The sequence below is a fragment of the Rhizophagus irregularis genome, chromosome 21, assembly GCF_026210795.1.
Source record: "Rhizophagus irregularis chromosome 21, complete sequence".
Classification (NCBI taxonomy): domain Eukaryota; kingdom Fungi; phylum Glomeromycota; class Glomeromycetes; order Glomerales; family Glomeraceae; genus Rhizophagus; species Rhizophagus irregularis.
Window position 1 is genome coordinate 415,654 of NC_089449.1, and position 19,663 is coordinate 435,316.

Below are 19,663 nucleotides of genomic sequence, written 5' to 3' on the forward strand. Positions count from 1 at the left end.
AAAATCCTGGCGTGAGACCTTATGCACTTACTATGTACTATAAGAAACCTTATACTATGTGTATTTTTGATCGCTCTACAAGTTTTCTTAATATACCAAAAAGGATTTAGAATGTCATTTTTGACTTTTATATGTAACATATTATAGGAGTGCGACATAACGCAGGTAGAGCTTGGACTCGCACTCATGTAACTCGAGTTGACTCGAGTTACATGAGTGCGAGTCCAAGCTCTACGCAGGTGACAAAGCCCAAAAATATTACTAACTTTAAAAGAATTAATAATTCCTGCATCACAAGGCTGCAAATGAGATGTAGTATTTGGTGGAAAAAAATGCACAGCCACATTTGTTAAAATTAAATTTTTATTTATGACATAGAGCATTGTCAACAAGTAAAAGAATATTGCAATGTTGTGATCGTATTCGTACATCCAATTTTGTTAGATAATCGTTTCAAATTGAAACTTGCATCCAAGCTGTTGAATTCCAATAGTAATTAACTGGCTGCGTAATATTCGTGGATTTTATGGATTTTAGTATATATGGATAAAGATTGGCTTCAATTTTTCAGCCCCAGTTGCATTACATGTAAGAAGAGTAACTCGCTTTTTGGATTTTTTTTTTCCAGAAAGTGATCCTTGTGCTAATATTTTTGAAGGTTCAAGATCCCAGTATAATCCTGAAAAAAAACATAAAATATTAGAATAATATTTGAATTTTTTTGAAGAAAATTAATGATTACCTGTTTCATCACAGTTAAAAATATCATTTAAATCATAATCCTTAATAATTTCACATAATTTTCTCGAGTTTTAAAAATTGATTTGGTAACTTGATTACAAATGATCAAGCAGCAGACTTATATGAATAGCACAAGAAATTTCAGCTACCATCACAAGAAGAGGATAGCCTATATTACTGTATATTTAAAAATGTGTGTTTTATTTAACACAATTATCATCAAAATAGAATACAAGAAATAAAGATTACTTATTATAGATTTAAAAGTCCAATCCGGTACTTTCCTAACATTCAAATTTTAAGAGGAATTTACTTTTAATTTAGATTAATACGATAGGCATGTGATATTAAATTCAATGTGATCAGGATCACGATACAATGTGATGACAAGATCCACCTACCACTACGGGATAGTTGATACAAGCAGAAAACCTGAGATCCTCAGTTGAGTTTATATGCTCTTTTCGCTTAATGAAGGGTTGCATTTTCCTTGTACTGCAATTATTAGTTCTAATCCAGCATATATTGTTGTTAAAAAATGAAATACTTTTCCCTTAAAAATAAAAGGATTTGAAATTGAAATTATATTTTTGTAAACAGTTGAACACAAATAGTTATTCTTTACATATTCATATGCTGCATGTGCGATAATTAATTCAATTTAAGTAGTAAAAAGCCATCTGAAATTTAGTAACTAATAAACAATCAAGTTCTGATTTTAACATGTCTGAACCTTCTATATGCAGGGTTGTGGTAGTATATATGTACTAAAAAATTAGTATTAGTATTGTACTAGTATACTGTACTAGCGGGTGTACTTACCGTAGTACTTAGTACAATGCAATTTATTTTAATTTTTAATCCCATTTTTAGAAAAATCACATGATCATTTTTAAAGCTAACCAATTAAATTTGATGTGTACTAATGTGTCTATACTAATAATCTTAAGGCCGCTCCAATTTAATTATTTGTTTAACGTACCCCTCCCCCTTCTATTTTTTCAAAAATCTGGATCCTATTAAACATATAGTAATAAATATGTTTAAATACCCCTCTAAATTTGAATTACGATTTTCCAGAATTTCCCAAATTTCCCAAATTTATCTGACAGATCAATCTGATGTTATCCAATGGATCTGTTCATTCTTAATCCAGATGATTCATTTTTTGATCAGATCGGATGACAGATTGAATGGATTTCACCGGAGCACACCTCTCCGTAAGGTCGCGATTTGGTCGTTAGTATTAGAATTATTTACGGCTTTTTTTTTAAAAGATTTTTATAATTTGTTCTACGACTTTGTGTGAAATAAAAATAAAAATAAAATATTTCTGCACAAGAAAATCAACTTGTTTTTTTATTTGAGTTACTGATAGAGGAATACTTACGGTATTATAATAATATGTTAAGCGTGTTATCACATTCAAGATCAGGTAAAAGTATTAGTATTAAGAACATCAAATATCGGTAGCATCTTAACATTGCACATAATAACTTGTTTTTTTATTTGATTTTTTGCGCTTGCTCAAAATAAAATATTTCATCGTCCACCTTGTCATTACTATAAAAAAAAACTCCTCTATTAAAAGAAATTCCCTATCAATAAAAAAATTATCTAACGAAATTTTTATCAAAAAAAAAATCTTTTTTATTAAAAAAAAATTCTCTACCAAAAAATTTTATTTTGAAAAAAAAAAAATTCTCCACGAATTAAAAACTAAAAACTAAAAAATTTTTTTTTCGAACTACGCAAACTTAAAAACCTGCTGAGTGCTGACAAATTTTGTCAACCCTGTGTTGAACTAAAAAAAGATCGGACTCTGCCGTCGATCTGTCCTGACTCAACGCTGACAATTTTCTGACAAATTGTCAGCTCGGTGCTGATCTTTATCAGCGCCGGATGGCATTTTGTCAGCACCGAGCTGATCTTTTGCATGTGGCTTGGTGCTACATCATAATTTGTTGATCTCTCCCGAATTTATATACTTTTCTGACGATCATACACGGATTGGGTCATAAATGAAAAAATTTTGAAATTGGTTTTGTCAGTATATGATTAATTTTATTTTAATCAAATTTTCTTTTTTTCCTTGAAACTATTTGATAATTTGTTAATAATACTGCGTTATACATTCCTGACTTTTTTTTTGGATCGTTCATTATGTCTACTGAACAAGAAGAACTTACAATTTTTCAACAAGGAGAAATTCTTGGAGCTTGGAAGTGCGGAACAAGTATCCAAAAAATTTCTGAAACGTTACAATACTCTCAAAGCACTATTAAAGATGTTATTTCTTCCTATGAAAATGTCAAAAATGACGAATTAGAAAAACCATGTGAAAAATGTGAATTGGTAATTACGAAATATAAATGGTGTGAAATATGTCAACTGATGAAAATGAATAAAGTTTATAAAAATTTGTCATGTGATAATGAAATAATTTCAAAATTTATTCAAGAAAATTTTTTAAATACTACATCTTTTTATAATGATGATATGATTACATTTGAATATATATCATACAATCAATTCAATAATATTAAAGAATTAAATAAAAAAAATCATTTTATTATAACTTACTCAGCAATGTGGAGTGATGGTCCATTACGTTATAATTTTGAGAATATGAAAGGGACAAGAAAATCAAATGAAATGGTTACTTTAAAATATTTTCATAACTCCAAAAATATGATTAATGAATTTTTGAATAAGGTATTGCACAAAGTTTTTTTTAAAGCTTTACATCCTTTTTTTTAATATATATTTTATTGTATATATATATATATATATATTTAATAGGTTATATTGTATGTGATGATGAACGAAAACAACAAAAACGAACTTCATTTGAAAATATATGGAATATCTCAAGATCCAAATACAAATGAGTATATCATGATCATGCAAGAATATCAAGATGAGAAATATGGTAAAAGATACGAAAATATGGAGGATGAATGGTGTATATTATGCCAAATGTATGATATTAAAATAAATTCTACAAGTTGGACTAGTGGTGATGAAGAAATTGACGAATTAATTAGTGAATTTACTCAAGAAATACAATTGAAAATTATTAAATCATGTGATACAATATTTGAATGGATACCATATAATCGATTCATTAATATTAAGGAAGTAGGTAAAGGTCATTTTATGACAATTTATTCAGCAATATGGAAAGATGGTCCGTTACATTATGATTTAAAAAGCGTGAAAGGGACAAGAAAATCAAATAAGAATGTTACTTTAAAATGTTATTATAATTCACATGATAAGATTAATAAAATTTTGGAAAAGGTATAGTACAAATTTTTTTAAATAAATATCTAAATACTTTCTTTTTTTTTTTATATAAATAATTAATAATGAAAGTTTTTATATCTTAATACAAAGGTTAAAACATATCCAATAAATAGAATTAATGGAACTCTTGGAATATCTCAAAATCCATATACAAAAGATTATGTTATAGTATTTCAAGGTGATTATTGTGAAAGATGTGATGAAGAATATTCAGGTATAATACTTAATTGGTGTAAATCATGTTATAAAAATGATCTAAAAATGAATTTTATAAATTGGACAAGTGGAAATGAAGATATTGATAATTTCATTCAAGAAATTCAATTAAATTTTGATGATATTATTTCCCGTGATTCGTCATTTCAATGGATACCATATAATGAATTTTATAATATTAAAGAAAAAAATGATGATAAAGTATTATCATATTCAGCAACATGGAAAGATGGACCATTAAGCTATTATGATTCTAAGGATAAGAATATAATAAGAGATTCAAATGAAAAGGTTACTTTAAAATACTTGTCTGACACACAAAATATTATCAATGAATTTTTGAGCAAGGTATGAAAATTATATATTGCATTTACAGTAATTGCTTTTTATTTGTATATAATAAAGGGTATACATTTTTTTTAAATAGGTTAATTTTATAAATATATATGGAATAACTCAAAATCCGAATACAAAAGATTATTTTATAGTTTTTCAAGATGAATATTGTGAAAAATGTAATGAAAAATATATGAATGTGATAGATAAATGGTGTAACCCATGTCAAAAAACATATTTAAAAATGAATTTTATAAAATGGACGAGTGGAAATGAAAAGATTGATAATTATATTCAAGAAATTCAATTAAAATTTGGTAATATTTTATTATTTGGTTCATTATTTCGATGGATATCATATAATAATTTTTATGATATTAAAGTAATAAGTAAAAATGATTTTAATACATTATATTCAGCAATATTTGAATTGGATGTATTGTATTATAATGATAATAGAAAAGCATTGATAAAAGTTATTTTAAAATGTTTACATAACTCACAATATATGATTGATGAATTTCTAAATGAGGTAACGTAATTTATATAATTGAATAATGTAGTATATATCGTATGTACAATAAAGTAAATATACTGTATATAGTATATAGTAATACTATTTTTTTTCATATCATATTAGGTTGAATTATATTCAATGAATCAATTCAATAATAATTTCGGAATATATGGAATATCTCAAGATCCGAAGACAAAAGATTATATTATGATTCTTGAAACTATATATTGTGAAAAATGTGGAAAACAATATCCAGATATAATTAATGAATGGTGTAAATCATGTCAAATAGAAGATTTAAAATTAAATTTTATGAATTGGACTAGTAAAAATAAAATTATTGATTATCTTATTCAAGGAATACAATTAAGAATGGTCAATATAGTATTTGAATGGATACCATATGATCAATTTAATGATATTAAACAAATAAAGAAAAGCACTAATAATTTAGATAATGTAAATATTTATTCATCAGATGAAGTAGCAATATGGAAAGATGGTCCATTAAATTATAATAGATTTCAAAAGGAATTGATAAGAGAATCAAATAAAAAGGTTGTTTTAAAGTACTTGCATAATTTATTAGTGCAAAATGTACAAGATGCGAAAGAATTAACAACAGAGGTATGGAATCAATATTTTTAATTTAATAATTGCAAAATCTATTATTATCTAACATATACATATATATTTTTAAATAGATTGCAAATTATTCTGTTAATGAAGATAATAATGTCACTCTTAAAATATATGGGATATCTCAACATCCAAATACAAAAGATTATATTCTAGTTATTCAAAATGGATTTTGTGAAAATTGTGGTAGAAAATATTTAAGAAAAGATGAATGCTGTGGTTATTGTCGAACAGATTATTTAAAAGAAAATTACAAAAATTGGACTAGTGAAAATGAAGTAATTGATAAATTTATTCAAGAAATACAATTAGAAAGTTATAATATAATTGAATGGATACCATATAGTCAGTTTGATAATGTTAAAGAATTAAATCAAGATGAAATTTATACAACATATTTAGCAATATGGAAGGATGGTCCATTATCTTATAAAATGGAATTTACAAGAGAATCAAATAAAAAGGTTATTTTAAATCGTATATGTAACTCACAAAATACGATTGATGAATTTTTTTATAAAGTATAATGAAATTTCTATTTAAATTTTTTTAATATTATACATTAGTTAATATTTTATTTTACTACTAGGTTAATAAAACACACACTGGAATTTTATGTGGTATATCTCAAGATCCGGATACAAATGATTATATTATGGTTTTTCAGGATGGATATTGTGAAAAATGTGGTAAAGAATGTACAAATTTAAATTATAAAAGGTGTAAATCATGTCAAATACATTATTTAAAATTAAATATGCCAAATTGGGTCAGTGAAAATGAACAAATTAATGATTTCATTCAAAATGTACAATTAAATTTTAATAATATTTCATACGATTTATTATTTCAATGGATACCATATAACGAATTTTATGATGTTAAAGAAATAGAAAAAATTGGTAATGATGATTTTGACAAAATATATTCGGCAATATATTTTGCAATAAAGAAGGTTTCATCAGTAATTTCAACGAGAATACCAACAAGAATTACTTTAAAATCTTTAAATAACTCACAAAATATGATTGATGAGTTTCTAATTAAGGTAAGAAATTTTAATTTAATTCAAAAAACTTTTTTTTTTAAAAAAATGTAAATATTAATTATCATTTCTTGTTTTAATTAATATAGGTTAAAACTAATATAATTGATAATAATTTTAAAGTATATGGAATATCTCAAAATCCAAATACGAAAGATTATATTATGGTTCTCCAAGCTAGTTTTTGTACAATATGTGGTTATCAACATGAAAATATATCAGATCAAAAATGGAAATCATGTCAAATAAATTATGTAAAACCAAATTTGATCAGTAAAAGTGAGCAAATTGATAAATTTATTCAAGAAATACAATTAAAAATTAATAATTCAAGTGATGTAATATTTGAATGGATAGCATACGATCAATTTTATAATATTAAAGAAATAAGAAATGATTTGAGTATAGCATTATGGAAGAATGGACCATTACAATATGATATACATAAAAGGAAATTCTCAAGAAACAAATATAAAAAGGTTGCTTTAAAATATTTACAAGATATGATTGATAAGGACAAGGTATAAGTTTATGGATTTATATATTAAATTTAGTGTAATTTTTTTTTTTAGTATTAATTTCTTTTTTTTATTAATTTAGATTATGAAATATATTGATAATAATACAAAAGATAATAAAATTTATGGAATATCTCAAAATTCAGATACAAAAGATTATATCATGGTTTTTGAGAATAAATATTGTATAGAATGTAATAAACAATACGTAGATATAGAAGATGAATGGTGTAAATCATGTAGAATAAATGAAATAGAAAAATTTACAAATTGGACTGAAAATGAAAAAATTGATAATCTTATTCGAGAATTACGATTAAAAATTAATCGATCAAGTGATATAATATTTGAATGGATACCATATGATCAATTTAGTGATATTGAGGAAATAGGAGAAGGTGGTTTTGCTAAAGTATATTCAGCAATATGGAAGCGGCCAACAAAAACAATTGCAAATAATAATGATATTATATATTCAACAGAATCAGAAGATGAAAAGGTAACAGTTGCTTTAAAATGTATATATAATTCTCAAAATATCACTAATGAATTTTTAAATGAGGTATGTTTCAAATTTAAATTTGATTTTAAACTGAACTTTTAATATAATAATTTCTTGTTTTAATATATACTGTAGATCAAAGCGTATTCAATTGAAAGTAGTTTTTTTTCATCAGGTATTCTTAGAATATATGGAATATCTCAGAATCCTGATACAAAAGAATATATTATTGTTTTCGAATATGCAGAAGGTGGAGATCTTATTCATTGGATAAATATAAATTTTAAAAACTTTGAGTGGTCATATAAAATAGAAGTATTATCAAGTATTATTTATAGTCTTGGTAAAATTCATCAAAATCAAATGGTTCATCGTGATTTTCATCCAGGAAATATATTATTTAAGGATACTTTTACTTCTTTTTATAGATATAATACAGAATGTAATATACGTATTTCAGATATGGGACTATGTAGTTTATGTGAAGAAGTTGGTAAAACAGATGAATCAAAATTGTGCGGTGTTATGCCTTATATGGCTCCTGAAGTATTAAGATCTAACCCTTATACTCAAGCAGCTGATATATATAGTTTTGGTATGATCATGTATGTAATAGCAACTGGAAAACAACCTTTTTCAGATCGTGCACATGATCTATATCTAGCATTAGATATATGTGAGGATGGAATTAGACCTAAAATAAAAGAGCAAGAAGCACCAAGATGTTATATTGACTTGATGGAAAAATGTTTAGATGCAAATCCAGATAATAGACCAAATGCTATTGAAATACAAGAATCGTTTAAATTATTTAAAGAACAACAACAATATGAAATTGAAGGGCAATTTAAGGAAGCAGATAAATATAAAGAAATAGAAGCATTTATTAAAAGAAATCAGCATCCACAAGCTATTTATATTTCTCGAGTACTTAATCTCGACTTTTCCATATCACAGCCGATTTATGAACCCCAAAATTCAATTGATGTTAAGCATATTTAAAAGGCTTAGTCAATTCAATTGATCAGCACGTAATACTTACAGTATACTTTCATTAAACTCATAAGATAAATAAAATATTTTATACTTCTGTTCTTATCTTTATTATAAAAATAAATATAATAAATAAAATACTTCTTTCTGTTTATTGAATTATTAATTTCCATAAGTACATAACGATAAAATGAAAGAAATAGGTAAATTACCCCATGAATCGTATGATAATAGGACATTTATTTGGATCATCTTCCAACATTCTAAAAATTAAATAATAATTGAATTTAAGATTGCATAATTTTTGCCTTTATATTATTTACTATATTCAATAGGAATATTTTTGATAACTTTTTCTCGTTATCCTTCTTTAATGTCCATAATTAGATTTGCATCATATTCTACTTCTTCAGCATAAAAGGGTCTATAACCACTTAAAATTTGCCAAAAGACGGAGAACTCCAATACTATAGACATCAGTCTTTGGATTTAAATTGTATAATTAGCTCTTACTTTTAATATCTTAGATCAACATACTAAGAGATAACACCGCCAAACATATCTGTTAAATTACTATATATATTATTTATTTTCTTTGACAAACCAAAATCTGCTAACTTTATTTTATCTTGAAATACAAGTACATTTGGTACATTTTGTGCATGCTATAAGTAATGACATGTATACAGTATATTATTATATTGTTAATTGCTTGATATAAACAAAGTCAAATAAAAAAAAAATTACTAAATAAATTTGTTATATTACCAAATCACAATGGATAATTTCTTTAAACTGGCAAACAATTTACAGCATTTGCAAGTTGATATTTATCATTTCACCCAAGTTTATCAAAATTCTTTCTTAAATAAGATTGCAACCAGCTAAAGCTCCGAACGGTTCCGGTTTAACCCGAAAACCGAACCGGATCTGGGTCAAAAATACGGTTCGGTTCTAAATAATTTTAATCTGAAATGTTCGGTTCGGTTCTGGTTCGATTCAGTTTTTTTTACAGCTGTTTTCATAAGACCTGGGACAAAATAAATTTATCAGGATCACGTGCCCATCTAAAAATACCGGATCGGCGGATCGGCGGATCGGTAGTTTGTCCCAGGTCTTTATGAAAACAGCTGTAATAATCCGAACTGGGAACCAAACCGGGAACCGGTAGAACCGATGAAAAAAATCTTAAAAAAATAAAAAAAATTTTTTTTTTTTACCCAACTTACTTCGCTAAAGTTTTTATTATCCAACTTTACGAAAGTAAGTTTCGTTTCCTTTACTAATTCCGTCCTTTTTCATTTAAGGTATTTTCGTTTCTTTTCTTATTCTTTCTCGTCCTCCTTTGCTAATGTCGTGCGCTCCTATCTTTTAGGTCTTGGTTCTTTGCGGTTTAATATAAATAACTATTATTGCTTCTATAATAATTTTATTATTAACTAATATGTAATTATATCTTATTACAAATAAAGAATGTAATTTCTTTGTTCATGTACAATCTCTAATAATTGTACAATCGAATATTTTTTTGCATGATTATTAAACAAAATTGCAATGCTTTGATCGTTTATTAATATCTATCCTTATCTACATCCCAACTTCTTCCCGTTACGCAACATTGGTTACGGAAAGGTAAGTAGTTAAGTATTTCTTTTCGTTTTTAGTTTTTTTTGGTCTCCTTTTTCTAATTCCGTTTGCTTTCTTTCTGGTTTTAGGTTTCCGGTTCTTTGAGGTTCTTGATAGGAAGGTTAGTGCTTTTTCGTTTTCTATTTTTTGTTGTTTCCTTGGTTTTCTTTTCTCATATTCAAATGTCTTCTCTTCTTTCTTCTTTAGGTTTTCATTTCTTTGCGACACTTCACGGAAAGGTCGAAGTTTCTTTTTTTTCGGTTTCCTTTTTTTAATTTTGTTCGCCTTCTTTCTTTTAGGATTGCGGTTCTTCACACGAAGGCAAGTTTTTTTTTCATTTTTTTTCGATTTTTTTCTTTACTTCCTTTCCAACTCTTATGTCTTCTCTTCTTACTTTCAGGTTTCGTTTCTTTGTGATTGTTCACAGGAAGACAGGTGTGATTTTTTTTCGGATTTTTCTTTTTTTTAGTTTCCTTTCCGTTATAATTTCTAATTTCGTCCGTCATTCTTTTAGGTTTTCAGTTCTTGCAGTTCTCCACAGAAAGGGAGGTGCTTGTAATTTTTTTTCCTTTTCTTCGTTTCTTTCGTTCTTCTTTACTAATTTCGTCCCTTTCTTTTAGATTTTCGGTCTTTTGGAGGTTTCTCATCAGTGTGTTGTTTATGACTGCTCTGATTTGATGTTTAGCTTCTTTCATTCATCTCAAAATTATGATTTTTTTTTTATTTACTTATAGATCTTAATTCTTTTTACGGCTCTTTTGGCTCTTTTCGGAAATGTAAGTGTTTTGAAAAAATTTTTTTCTTCATTTCATTTCGTTTCCTTCACTAATCCATCCTTCTCTTTTTAGGCTTTAGTCCATTGGCCCGCTGTTACAGCTCTACAGCTCTTCACGCAGAGAAGTAGGTTTGAATTTTTTTTTTCGTTTCTTTTTAAGGAAACTGTATTAAACATCTTGCCATCTGGCCCTAATGATCTGTCTTGAAGGCAAGAATGCAGTAATTTATTTATTTGTGAAATAAATCAATAAATAGACTCTAACGCTAATATTTGCATTTTTAAATTGGAGCTGATCAAATGAAATTGATGTGTATTGAAGGTCCTTTGGCAATTAATTTTCCTTAACTCTAAAATTATTATTTTACTGTATCAGATATGTTATGAAAATTATTATATTATCAGATTTATTTGTGTCCTTAACGCTTTGTAGTTTTTTCTAATAACAGATAAATAGTATCTAAATATTTTAATCTAACCGTTCTTAACAATACGTTCAATATTTCTAAAAATTGTGTAAAATTTCAACTAATAAAGCGATTATTAACACTCTTCCACTTTCCATTCAATTCTAATAACCACAATAATTTATTTAAATTAATCCTTGCATATTTATAATCTTTAAAGCACGTGCTATACTTTCACAATAGTGACCATCATACGATAATCCGTTAAATTCTAGACTTAACCTATAATATTTTATTGTATTCATTGACATTTCTTCATCGAAGTAATCCAATATTTATTAAATTCCTTTTATCAAATTTAAGTATTTGATTAATACAAATCTGAATATGTTGGAAATCTACCATTAGTTCTTGTGAAGTGAAGAATATAAAACAATTCTCGCCTTGCAATGAAAATGAATTACTGAAATAAATAAATAATTATTTCTTCATTAAACTTTACAGATTTTATCGGATAATTTGAAACAATAATTTCGAGTCGTAAATTAATGTCATTTGAATCACATGTTGTATAAGTGTGTTACAGCGTTTACACACAATTTTTAAAGTTGTAGCATGTTTGTAACTTGTATAATTTATTAAATTTCTAATATTTCTAATAATAAAATTTCATTTGGCAATAAAATTGATTGAAATTTTATTATTCAAAATTAAAGATGAAAATAATTGTGCAAAAAACAATTTTTTTTAAAAAAAAACTAAGTAATAAAAACAATACTATTTTTTAAAAAAATTAATGCTTTAAATAATGCTTATCGTATTATTCATTTAATTATACATTTATTTATTTTTATTGTTTTTCTCATAAACTATGGTTTAGCGGATCTTTTTCTTTTTTTATTTGTTACACTAATATTATCTATTATTCTCAGTATTTTCATTCTTAGTTTTATATTTTTTTTGCTAGTTCATTAAGCTTATTAATAACAACTTGATCAGTTGATCTTGATCTTTATGATATAATGACAATAAAGTCATTACTTCGCAAGGTAATAAATTTTCATTGATAGTTTTTAATACATTTTCAGATAATCCAGAATCAAAAACGAGGTTAAACATTTTATTTAATTGATAATGAGTACAATAACCAAGTTCAAGATGAACGTCCATGCGACCCGGTCGTATGCATGCAGGATCGAGGAAATCAATATGATTAGTTGTCATTATAATTATATTACCCTCCGAAATTATATGTCCATCCAAACATGCTAAAAATGCCGATAAACTAAAATGTTTGTTTTTACATTTCTGTTATGAAGGACAGTTGATTGTGCATCAACATCTTTAAGTACAATTAATTGATTTGACGGTACTGCGCTAAACATCGCACTTAACTCGCTATCGTTCTTTATTAAATGATAAATGTTACGAGATAAAAAAGATGAAATTGCATTTATTAAGCTTGTTTATCCAGTTCCCGGTTTTCCATATAAAAGAATACCCCGTCTATAAGGCATGTCAATTTTTCATAAAAATTTTTGTTATTTAAAAAAGTATCCAATTCCTTTTTCAATAATAATTATTGTTCTTCGTCTAAAACGATACTATCAAGTCCTCTGCAAGATGTTAATTTTCTGTATTTGTTGCCAGCCTGTTTGATTGTTTTCATATCTAAAGCGACCATTGGTCTTTCTTTGAAATTCTAAATAATTTTTGGTAATATTATTTAACAGTGTCGAAACATCATCAACAATTGTTTCAGATTTTTCTAAAGTAGATAAGTATATTGATGGCTTCTCGTTGTTTATAATCGATATGCATGGATAATAATTATCGTTATTTTTATTATTCGTGCTTTTACTATTTTCTGGATTTTATATTTGATGTTAAATTTATTTCCTTTAAATTCAACTGTTATTTCTTGATTATTTATTGGTGATATACTTGAGTCAGGAATTATATTTTTTATTTTTATTGTTTAAATTTGGCAATACATTAAGAATGAATATGCCTTCGTATAATTTTTTAGTTTGATCAGAAATCAGCCATAATAATGATTCATAAATTATATTCTTATTCCAATCATTATAAGGTCCTAAATTATAGTAATCTATTTGAATCGTAATAGAATTTTTTTGGCTTGAATTATCAATTATAAGTTTATATATTAATGCGTAAATTAAGTAAGCAAAAGTTGTAAAACCAGAAGCAATAACTGGAAAATCGAAAATTTGATCAAAATAAAATTCTATTATTAAAAAATTAATTTTATTTAACGTTCTTTTAGCATTATTAAAAACAGATAATCAAGATCATAGGATAAGTCATCTACGCAAAGAATTTGGATCAAAGAGTTTGATTATCTGAATTATATAATTTAGCGTAGTATTATTCTGGAATTTTATTATATTTCTTTAAACCATCGCTCGATGCCTCTTTTTGGTAATTTGGAATGATTATCTTGCATAGCATATAAACAAAATTCACAGTAACACAATGATCGTGTATCCTTAATAATAAATTCCAATAATGTGAGTTTAATTTTAAGATGAATTTTCTTATTACATAATTTGGTTCTTTGTTATATTATCGTTGTTAATAACAATATTTCTATTTTTTATGTATACTTAGCATTTCAATTACAATTTGACAGTACAATCAACAATTTATTATTTTATATTATTTTTATTTTTAAAGATTTTTCTGAATAAAATATAGCGATTAACAATATTTTGTTAGTAATTTTTAATTTGATTATTGATAGTATGAAAAGAAGTTGTATTGTTTGCGGAAAACAATATTAAATTGCAAGAATTATTTCCTCAAAAGGATTAGTAGGCGATGAAATCCTTTCTAGTTATAATTTAATTCAGATAACTTCTCCTCTTTACGCTCATCTTCTCACGATCATTATTATTATTCATAAATAATAAATTGTAATGAAAATTTTAAATTGTATTATTGTATTTTCAGAATTGTTTTTTCTAATTTTTTTTTAATCTATATCGATTTGTTAAACTCTAAACCTAAAAATAATTATTTTTAAACCAAAAAGTATTCACGCATTAATATTGATTATTAAATAAATAATACATATTATAATAATCATAATAATGAAAACTTTCAACTTGAAAATAATACTCTAACAGTAGATTAAAATTGTGTTTGTTTAAAAATCTAGTTTAATTGTATTTTCTAATCGCCGAATACTCGTCTGCTAATCCAAAAATCATTTTTAAATTAGCGTACGAATATTAAGTATTTTTTTTAACATTATCCTCCTTTATTTATAAGTTTTAATGTTATACGAAGTGATTACGAACATTACACAGACAGAGTGACCATGACCGATAAAATCGTGTAAAAAATTTTATCAGAAGTCTCTTTACCCACTTCAAACCTACACTCAATAAATGAAGGTAATCCATAGTTTGAAGGTACAAAATGTTCTCTCACTATTTTAGTAACTTTAATACTAGAATAGATAAATTTAAATTTGAAAATATGTATTAAAGTAGGTTGGTACATTAATGCATAAAATAACTATTTTTAATATTAATCGAATTTTTTATTATTATATTGATCTTAGAATTTTAGGAATTTTTTGTAGGTGCGGCAAATAACAGTGACTACTTCTAGTACTATTAAAAAAATTATTATTTATTTAATAGTTATGAGATCATACCGGTATAATGATACACTGTATGAATGATAGTATGAATGATGCTTATTTTATTTATTCGCCCAAAAGTATTATATAGGTGAGAATATTTATAGAAGAGTTAATAAATTAGCGATGTTAGATCTATACAAATTTTCATTTTCTTTCTTTTCTATGATTAACGAAAACAAACTATGAAATTTCTTTCACTTTATTCAATATGATTTTTCAAATTCTAAATCTAGTTGAAATAGGCATATCTTTTATACAGATTTGGAATCAAGACTTTTAATTATTCAATTTAATTACAGAATTTAATTTCTCCTTATTATTTTATTATTTCTCTTATGATAAATAAATCTATTTTATTTATTTTATTAATTTAGCTCGATAGTTCGATTACATAACTATATAATCCTAGGAGTTAAAGAAAGTAACTAACAATTACATTCTTTTAGTTGTTAGATTGTAATTATAGATAGATTTCTAAAAAAAATCAGTTCAGTTCACTTACTTATAAATCTTACTTTAATTCAACTTTTACCAGCGGGTTCTGATCGAATATTTCAAGCAATTTATCATTATTCATTTTGGTTTTTTTTTTGATATTAAATACCGCGATTTGTGTCATATTTATACTTGATATACTAGCGAATAAATAAATGAAATAATATTAATAAACAAAATATTAAAATATTACACATATATACATTACCTCAATGTCTTTTTTTCAGAAAGATATTTGGTTCTGCATTTATCGCATAAAGAATTGCCTTTCATTAGAGAACAATACGCCATTGGGAGATGTGAAAACGAAAATAAACTCTGTCCTACATAACAAATAATAATTACGTCATTACGTCATTGATTAAATCTCGCATGGCGGGACAGGAATTCGCAATATATTCCTGTCGTCATGCCCTGGACATGAATTTGCATATAATTGTTCCTGTCGCAATTTATCATGCCGGGACAGGAAATGGGATCGATGTCGAACACACAACTAAAAGGATCGATGTCGAGCAGTCAAATCAACAGGATCGACGTCGAACATATAGGATCGATGACGAGCAGTCAAATAAAAAGGATCGATGCCAAACTTAGGATCGTTGTCGAAAACACAACATAAGATCGATGTCGAAGAAATTCGAAAGAAATAAATCACAAGTTTTAGAAGCTAATATTAGGTTTATTGCATCGAATCAAAACATAATAATTTGAAGATCAAATGATTTAATGTTGTAATAAATAATGCTTAAAAAACAAATCGATTTCATTAATGAAATAAAAATAAGTAATTAGTATATCTGATTATGATTTGTTATTATGTATCAGCGCTTTAATTCTTAATTATTGTATATGTTCTATGTAAGCACTGGACATTTTTCATGTATGTTATTGATCACTTTATAATAGTGATACACAAATTTTGGTCACTTTATAATTAGTGATATACAAAATTTTGATCACATTATTATAAAATAATAAATAAGATACGCGAAAAAGGTCTCAGTTGCTTTACGTCATACATATCCAATAACTTTATTATCAGTCATGTTTATGATAACTGATTTACACTAGGATGCTACTCTATCATGTGGCCTTCGGCCATATGATATACATAGCAATCCTAGTGGTAAATCAGTTATCATCTACAACATGACCGATAACAATTACTTATTGGTCATTTGGATTGAATATATCGACATAATAACAAATTTATCATGCGATCAATGCTTGCATATAATCTTACCAATAAATAATACATTGGTAAATAATACATTAATACATTAATATTATAATATATAAATAAACACACTACCGAATTATTCATTAGTGATAAAAATAAACTCTGTCAAGTCTGTAAAGAGATAAAAATAAGAAATATTTATTCTGTGGAACACGAAATTTGCGAATCACTTCATTTCTCAATACAAAAACCGCACATATTATATCATTGTCCGAAGCGTTAGCGAAGGACTATTTACTGTACTGAACTAGCAAAATTTGTTTTAACCCCCGTTTTTGTCCCTTTCACAATCGACAATGTTATTTCCTTTTTTCGAACAACCATTTCATTTATCTTCTGTTTTTACCCGCTTCAATGATTCCTGCGATTCTATCTGGCGATCAAACACCCACTTGATTTGTCCAAATAAGTTCTTGAGTTTTCAAGCATAAGACTTCTATCGAACACACTCTCATTAATGGGAAAAGTAAATGGTGCTCGCGAACTCAATAATACCTCGACATTCCCATTATCATTGTCATTGCATTCGCCAGTATTGACTAACTTAATTATGACCCAGTCTACCCCTGTCGAAACGATACCATACATTATATCTTCACGCAAAGCCTCATTGAATGTGCGTTTCTTTTTATTACGCTGAGACGAAGCTTGTAGCTGGATTGCATTTTGACCAACTCCCTGATTAATATCCTCTCTTTTAGCCTCGGTAACAACGATAATAGTATCCCCAATCTTGATAACCCAATCGCTGATCAGTGAAAGATAGTCAAAAAAGTTAATATATAAACCTTTTTTTAGACTTTCTTGGGATCTTTTTGTAATAAAAAAACCGATTCTTATTAGTTATATCATAATCATAATGAAAAAAAAAAATCGGTTTTTTTAAAATTTTGCTAGGTGTCCTAACGAAAAAATTGGAATACAATCCAGATCTGGTCCATTTCATTCGTATCGTATTTTTTTTGAGATATTTTGCGGAACTCTGGTACCAATTTAAAACTAATTAATCTTACGGGGTAACTCTATATAATCCTGCTGCTGAAGAGAGTTGTCCTTTAGACTTTGCTGCAAAATAGTATCTCTATTATTGGACTTTCTCTTTTTTAACGGGACCGATGATGTTGTATTCTCTCCGCATCGTTTATTGCATACAACATTAGTCACGTCTTTTAAGGTATTTTGTTGTTTCCATAACTTACTTACCCTTTTAGTATCAGCCTTTGCAAAAAAAAAAGAATAGAAGTGAGAAATAGTACCTCAGATAGTAAAATCAAGTGAAACATCACTCTATAGTGTTTACATCTGATAATAGTATTATTAAAAAGTTAAATTATCACAATAAATATGTATTGATAACATTTTACTAAATTACGGTATATACAAAAAATTTATCTAATAAGTTATTTATTTTCAAATCATTAAATACACCACTGAAATAGAAAAATCATTTTAATAACTCTATCATTTTTTGATATAAAAAAGGACATGGCCAATTTTAAATTACGCACTATACCTTATCATTCCTGTCAACTCTTCCTTTATGCCCAACAACTTCTTGATATGTTTCATTATCAATAGTAAAAGGAAATTCATGACTATGTAATATACAGTTGTTAGTTTCCATATCACGTATATTTATTATTTCTTTCGATTTTATATAATAAGTATCATTGTTATTTGTTGAATCACTTTCTATCAAATGCTCATATATTTCGCGAGTACAACTTACTGTAATATAAAAAAATAATTAATTAACATAATAATTCTAATAAAATGACTGAATATGTTAGGTGTACTGTACCTTCCCAATTTCCAGTTGAAGGGGATTTGTAATCCCCAGATATAAATATGTTTTCGTTAACACCTTTATTTAGAAAATATACTTTGTTTTTACCATAAACAATCGGATTGCTTTCATTTTCAAAATCTGAAACGATCCATAAAGAATTAAGATTGGATAGAGTTTGGCTAGCGAAAACCTTAATCGATATAATTTTAACATTAAAAACATTAAACTAAAAAAAAATAAGTATAATAAGATTATTACGTACAATAGATCCCTTAGAGCCCGTTTTATAATGCATATTACAACTGGTTAAATATTTTCCAGTTGCGACATGTTTTAGAGAGATACATGAACCAGAACGAATCAATTTTCGTCGTTTTAAAAAGCTTTGATTAAAATATACGATTAAATCATTTAATGATTTAATTTTCTCTAATTATTATTAATAAAATAATATTCCAAAGAATCTTTAGATAATTTCTTTAGTAATAATTCTTTCTGTTTTCCACATCACTAATTTCTGCTTCATAACAATATTTTCTAAATATACTAATAAATTGAACATGATCCTTATTTTTTGGATCAAATTTTAAATTTTGTAATTTTTCTTCAACGGAATATTTAAATAAAGCAAAAAGGGCATCAGTTTTTAAAATATTTAAAATTTCGTCAAAGGTACTTGATTTAGAAACGTCAATCGAAGGATGAATCATGGATTTACAAAATTCCATAATATCTTCCTTTTTTGTAATTTGATTTTTATAACAACATGATTTAATCTTATTTAACCATACTACTGGGTGTATGGTTTCATCGTACTCTACAGGTTCCATTGATATTCA

General features: G+C 26.2%; 5 protein-coding genes across 7 annotated transcripts; 4 read left to right on the forward strand and 1 right to left on the reverse strand.

Annotated features, from left to right (window-relative positions):
* Window positions 1–2,904: 2,904 nt before the first annotated feature.
* Window positions 2,905–4,620, forward strand: OCT59_013513 (uncharacterized protein; the record flags this gene model as incomplete). Of its 3 annotated transcripts, none has more annotated exons than XM_066141572.1 (4): window positions 2,905–3,456; window positions 3,544–4,044; window positions 4,141–4,264; window positions 4,451–4,620. In XM_066141572.1, 4 exons carry the CDS (start codon window positions 2,905–2,907, stop codon window positions 4,618–4,620), a joined length of 1,347 nt encoding a protein of 448 aa, XP_066001700.1. The 3 variants fall into 3 exon arrangements, with proteins under 3 accessions (XP_066001700.1, XP_066001699.1, XP_066001701.1); XM_066141573.1 differs by having other exon boundaries at window positions 3,331–3,456; XM_066141571.1 differs by lacking the exons at window positions 3,544–4,044; window positions 4,141–4,264; window positions 4,451–4,620 and having other exon boundaries at window positions 2,905–3,501.
* A 226-nt stretch (window positions 4,621–4,846) lies between these two features.
* OCT59_013514 (uncharacterized protein) lies at window positions 4,847–8,825 on the forward strand (the record flags this gene model as incomplete). Its single annotated transcript, XM_066141574.1, has 9 exons — window positions 4,847–5,134; window positions 5,243–5,746; window positions 5,824–5,944; window positions 6,161–6,279; window positions 6,348–6,806; window positions 6,893–7,324; window positions 7,404–7,883; window positions 7,959–8,418; window positions 8,578–8,825. 9 exons carry the CDS (start codon window positions 4,847–4,849, stop codon window positions 8,823–8,825), a joined length of 3,111 nt encoding a protein of 1,036 aa, XP_066001702.1.
* A 1,111-nt stretch (window positions 8,826–9,936) lies between these two features.
* Window positions 9,937–11,565, forward strand: OCT59_013515 (uncharacterized protein; the record flags this gene model as incomplete). Its single annotated transcript, XM_066141575.1, has 11 exons — window positions 9,937–9,983; window positions 10,085–10,123; window positions 10,192–10,207; window positions 10,532–10,563; window positions 10,650–10,763; window positions 10,843–10,877; window positions 10,957–10,991; window positions 11,063–11,080; window positions 11,177–11,218; window positions 11,291–11,342; window positions 11,510–11,565. The coding sequence occupies 11 exons, from the start codon at window positions 9,937–9,939 to the stop codon at window positions 11,563–11,565; spliced, it is 486 nt and encodes a 161-aa protein (XP_066001703.1).
* Window positions 11,566–16,164: 4,599 nt separating this feature from the next.
* Window positions 16,165–16,389, forward strand: OCT59_013516 (uncharacterized protein; the record flags this gene model as incomplete). Its single annotated transcript, XM_066141576.1, has 1 exon — window positions 16,165–16,389. One exon carries the CDS (start codon window positions 16,165–16,167, stop codon window positions 16,387–16,389), a length of 225 nt encoding a protein of 74 aa, XP_066001704.1.
* A 1,015-nt stretch (window positions 16,390–17,404) lies between these two features.
* Window positions 17,405–19,654, reverse strand: OCT59_013517 (uncharacterized protein; the record flags this gene model as incomplete). The annotated part of the gene is made up of 7 exons (XM_066141577.1): window positions 17,405–17,783; window positions 18,049–18,116; window positions 18,188–18,253; window positions 18,549–18,763; window positions 18,837–19,014; window positions 19,087–19,253; window positions 19,372–19,654. The coding sequence occupies 7 exons, from the start codon at window positions 19,652–19,654 to the stop codon at window positions 17,405–17,407; spliced, it is 1,356 nt and encodes a 451-aa protein (XP_066001705.1).
* Window positions 19,655–19,663: the final 9 nt, after the last annotated feature.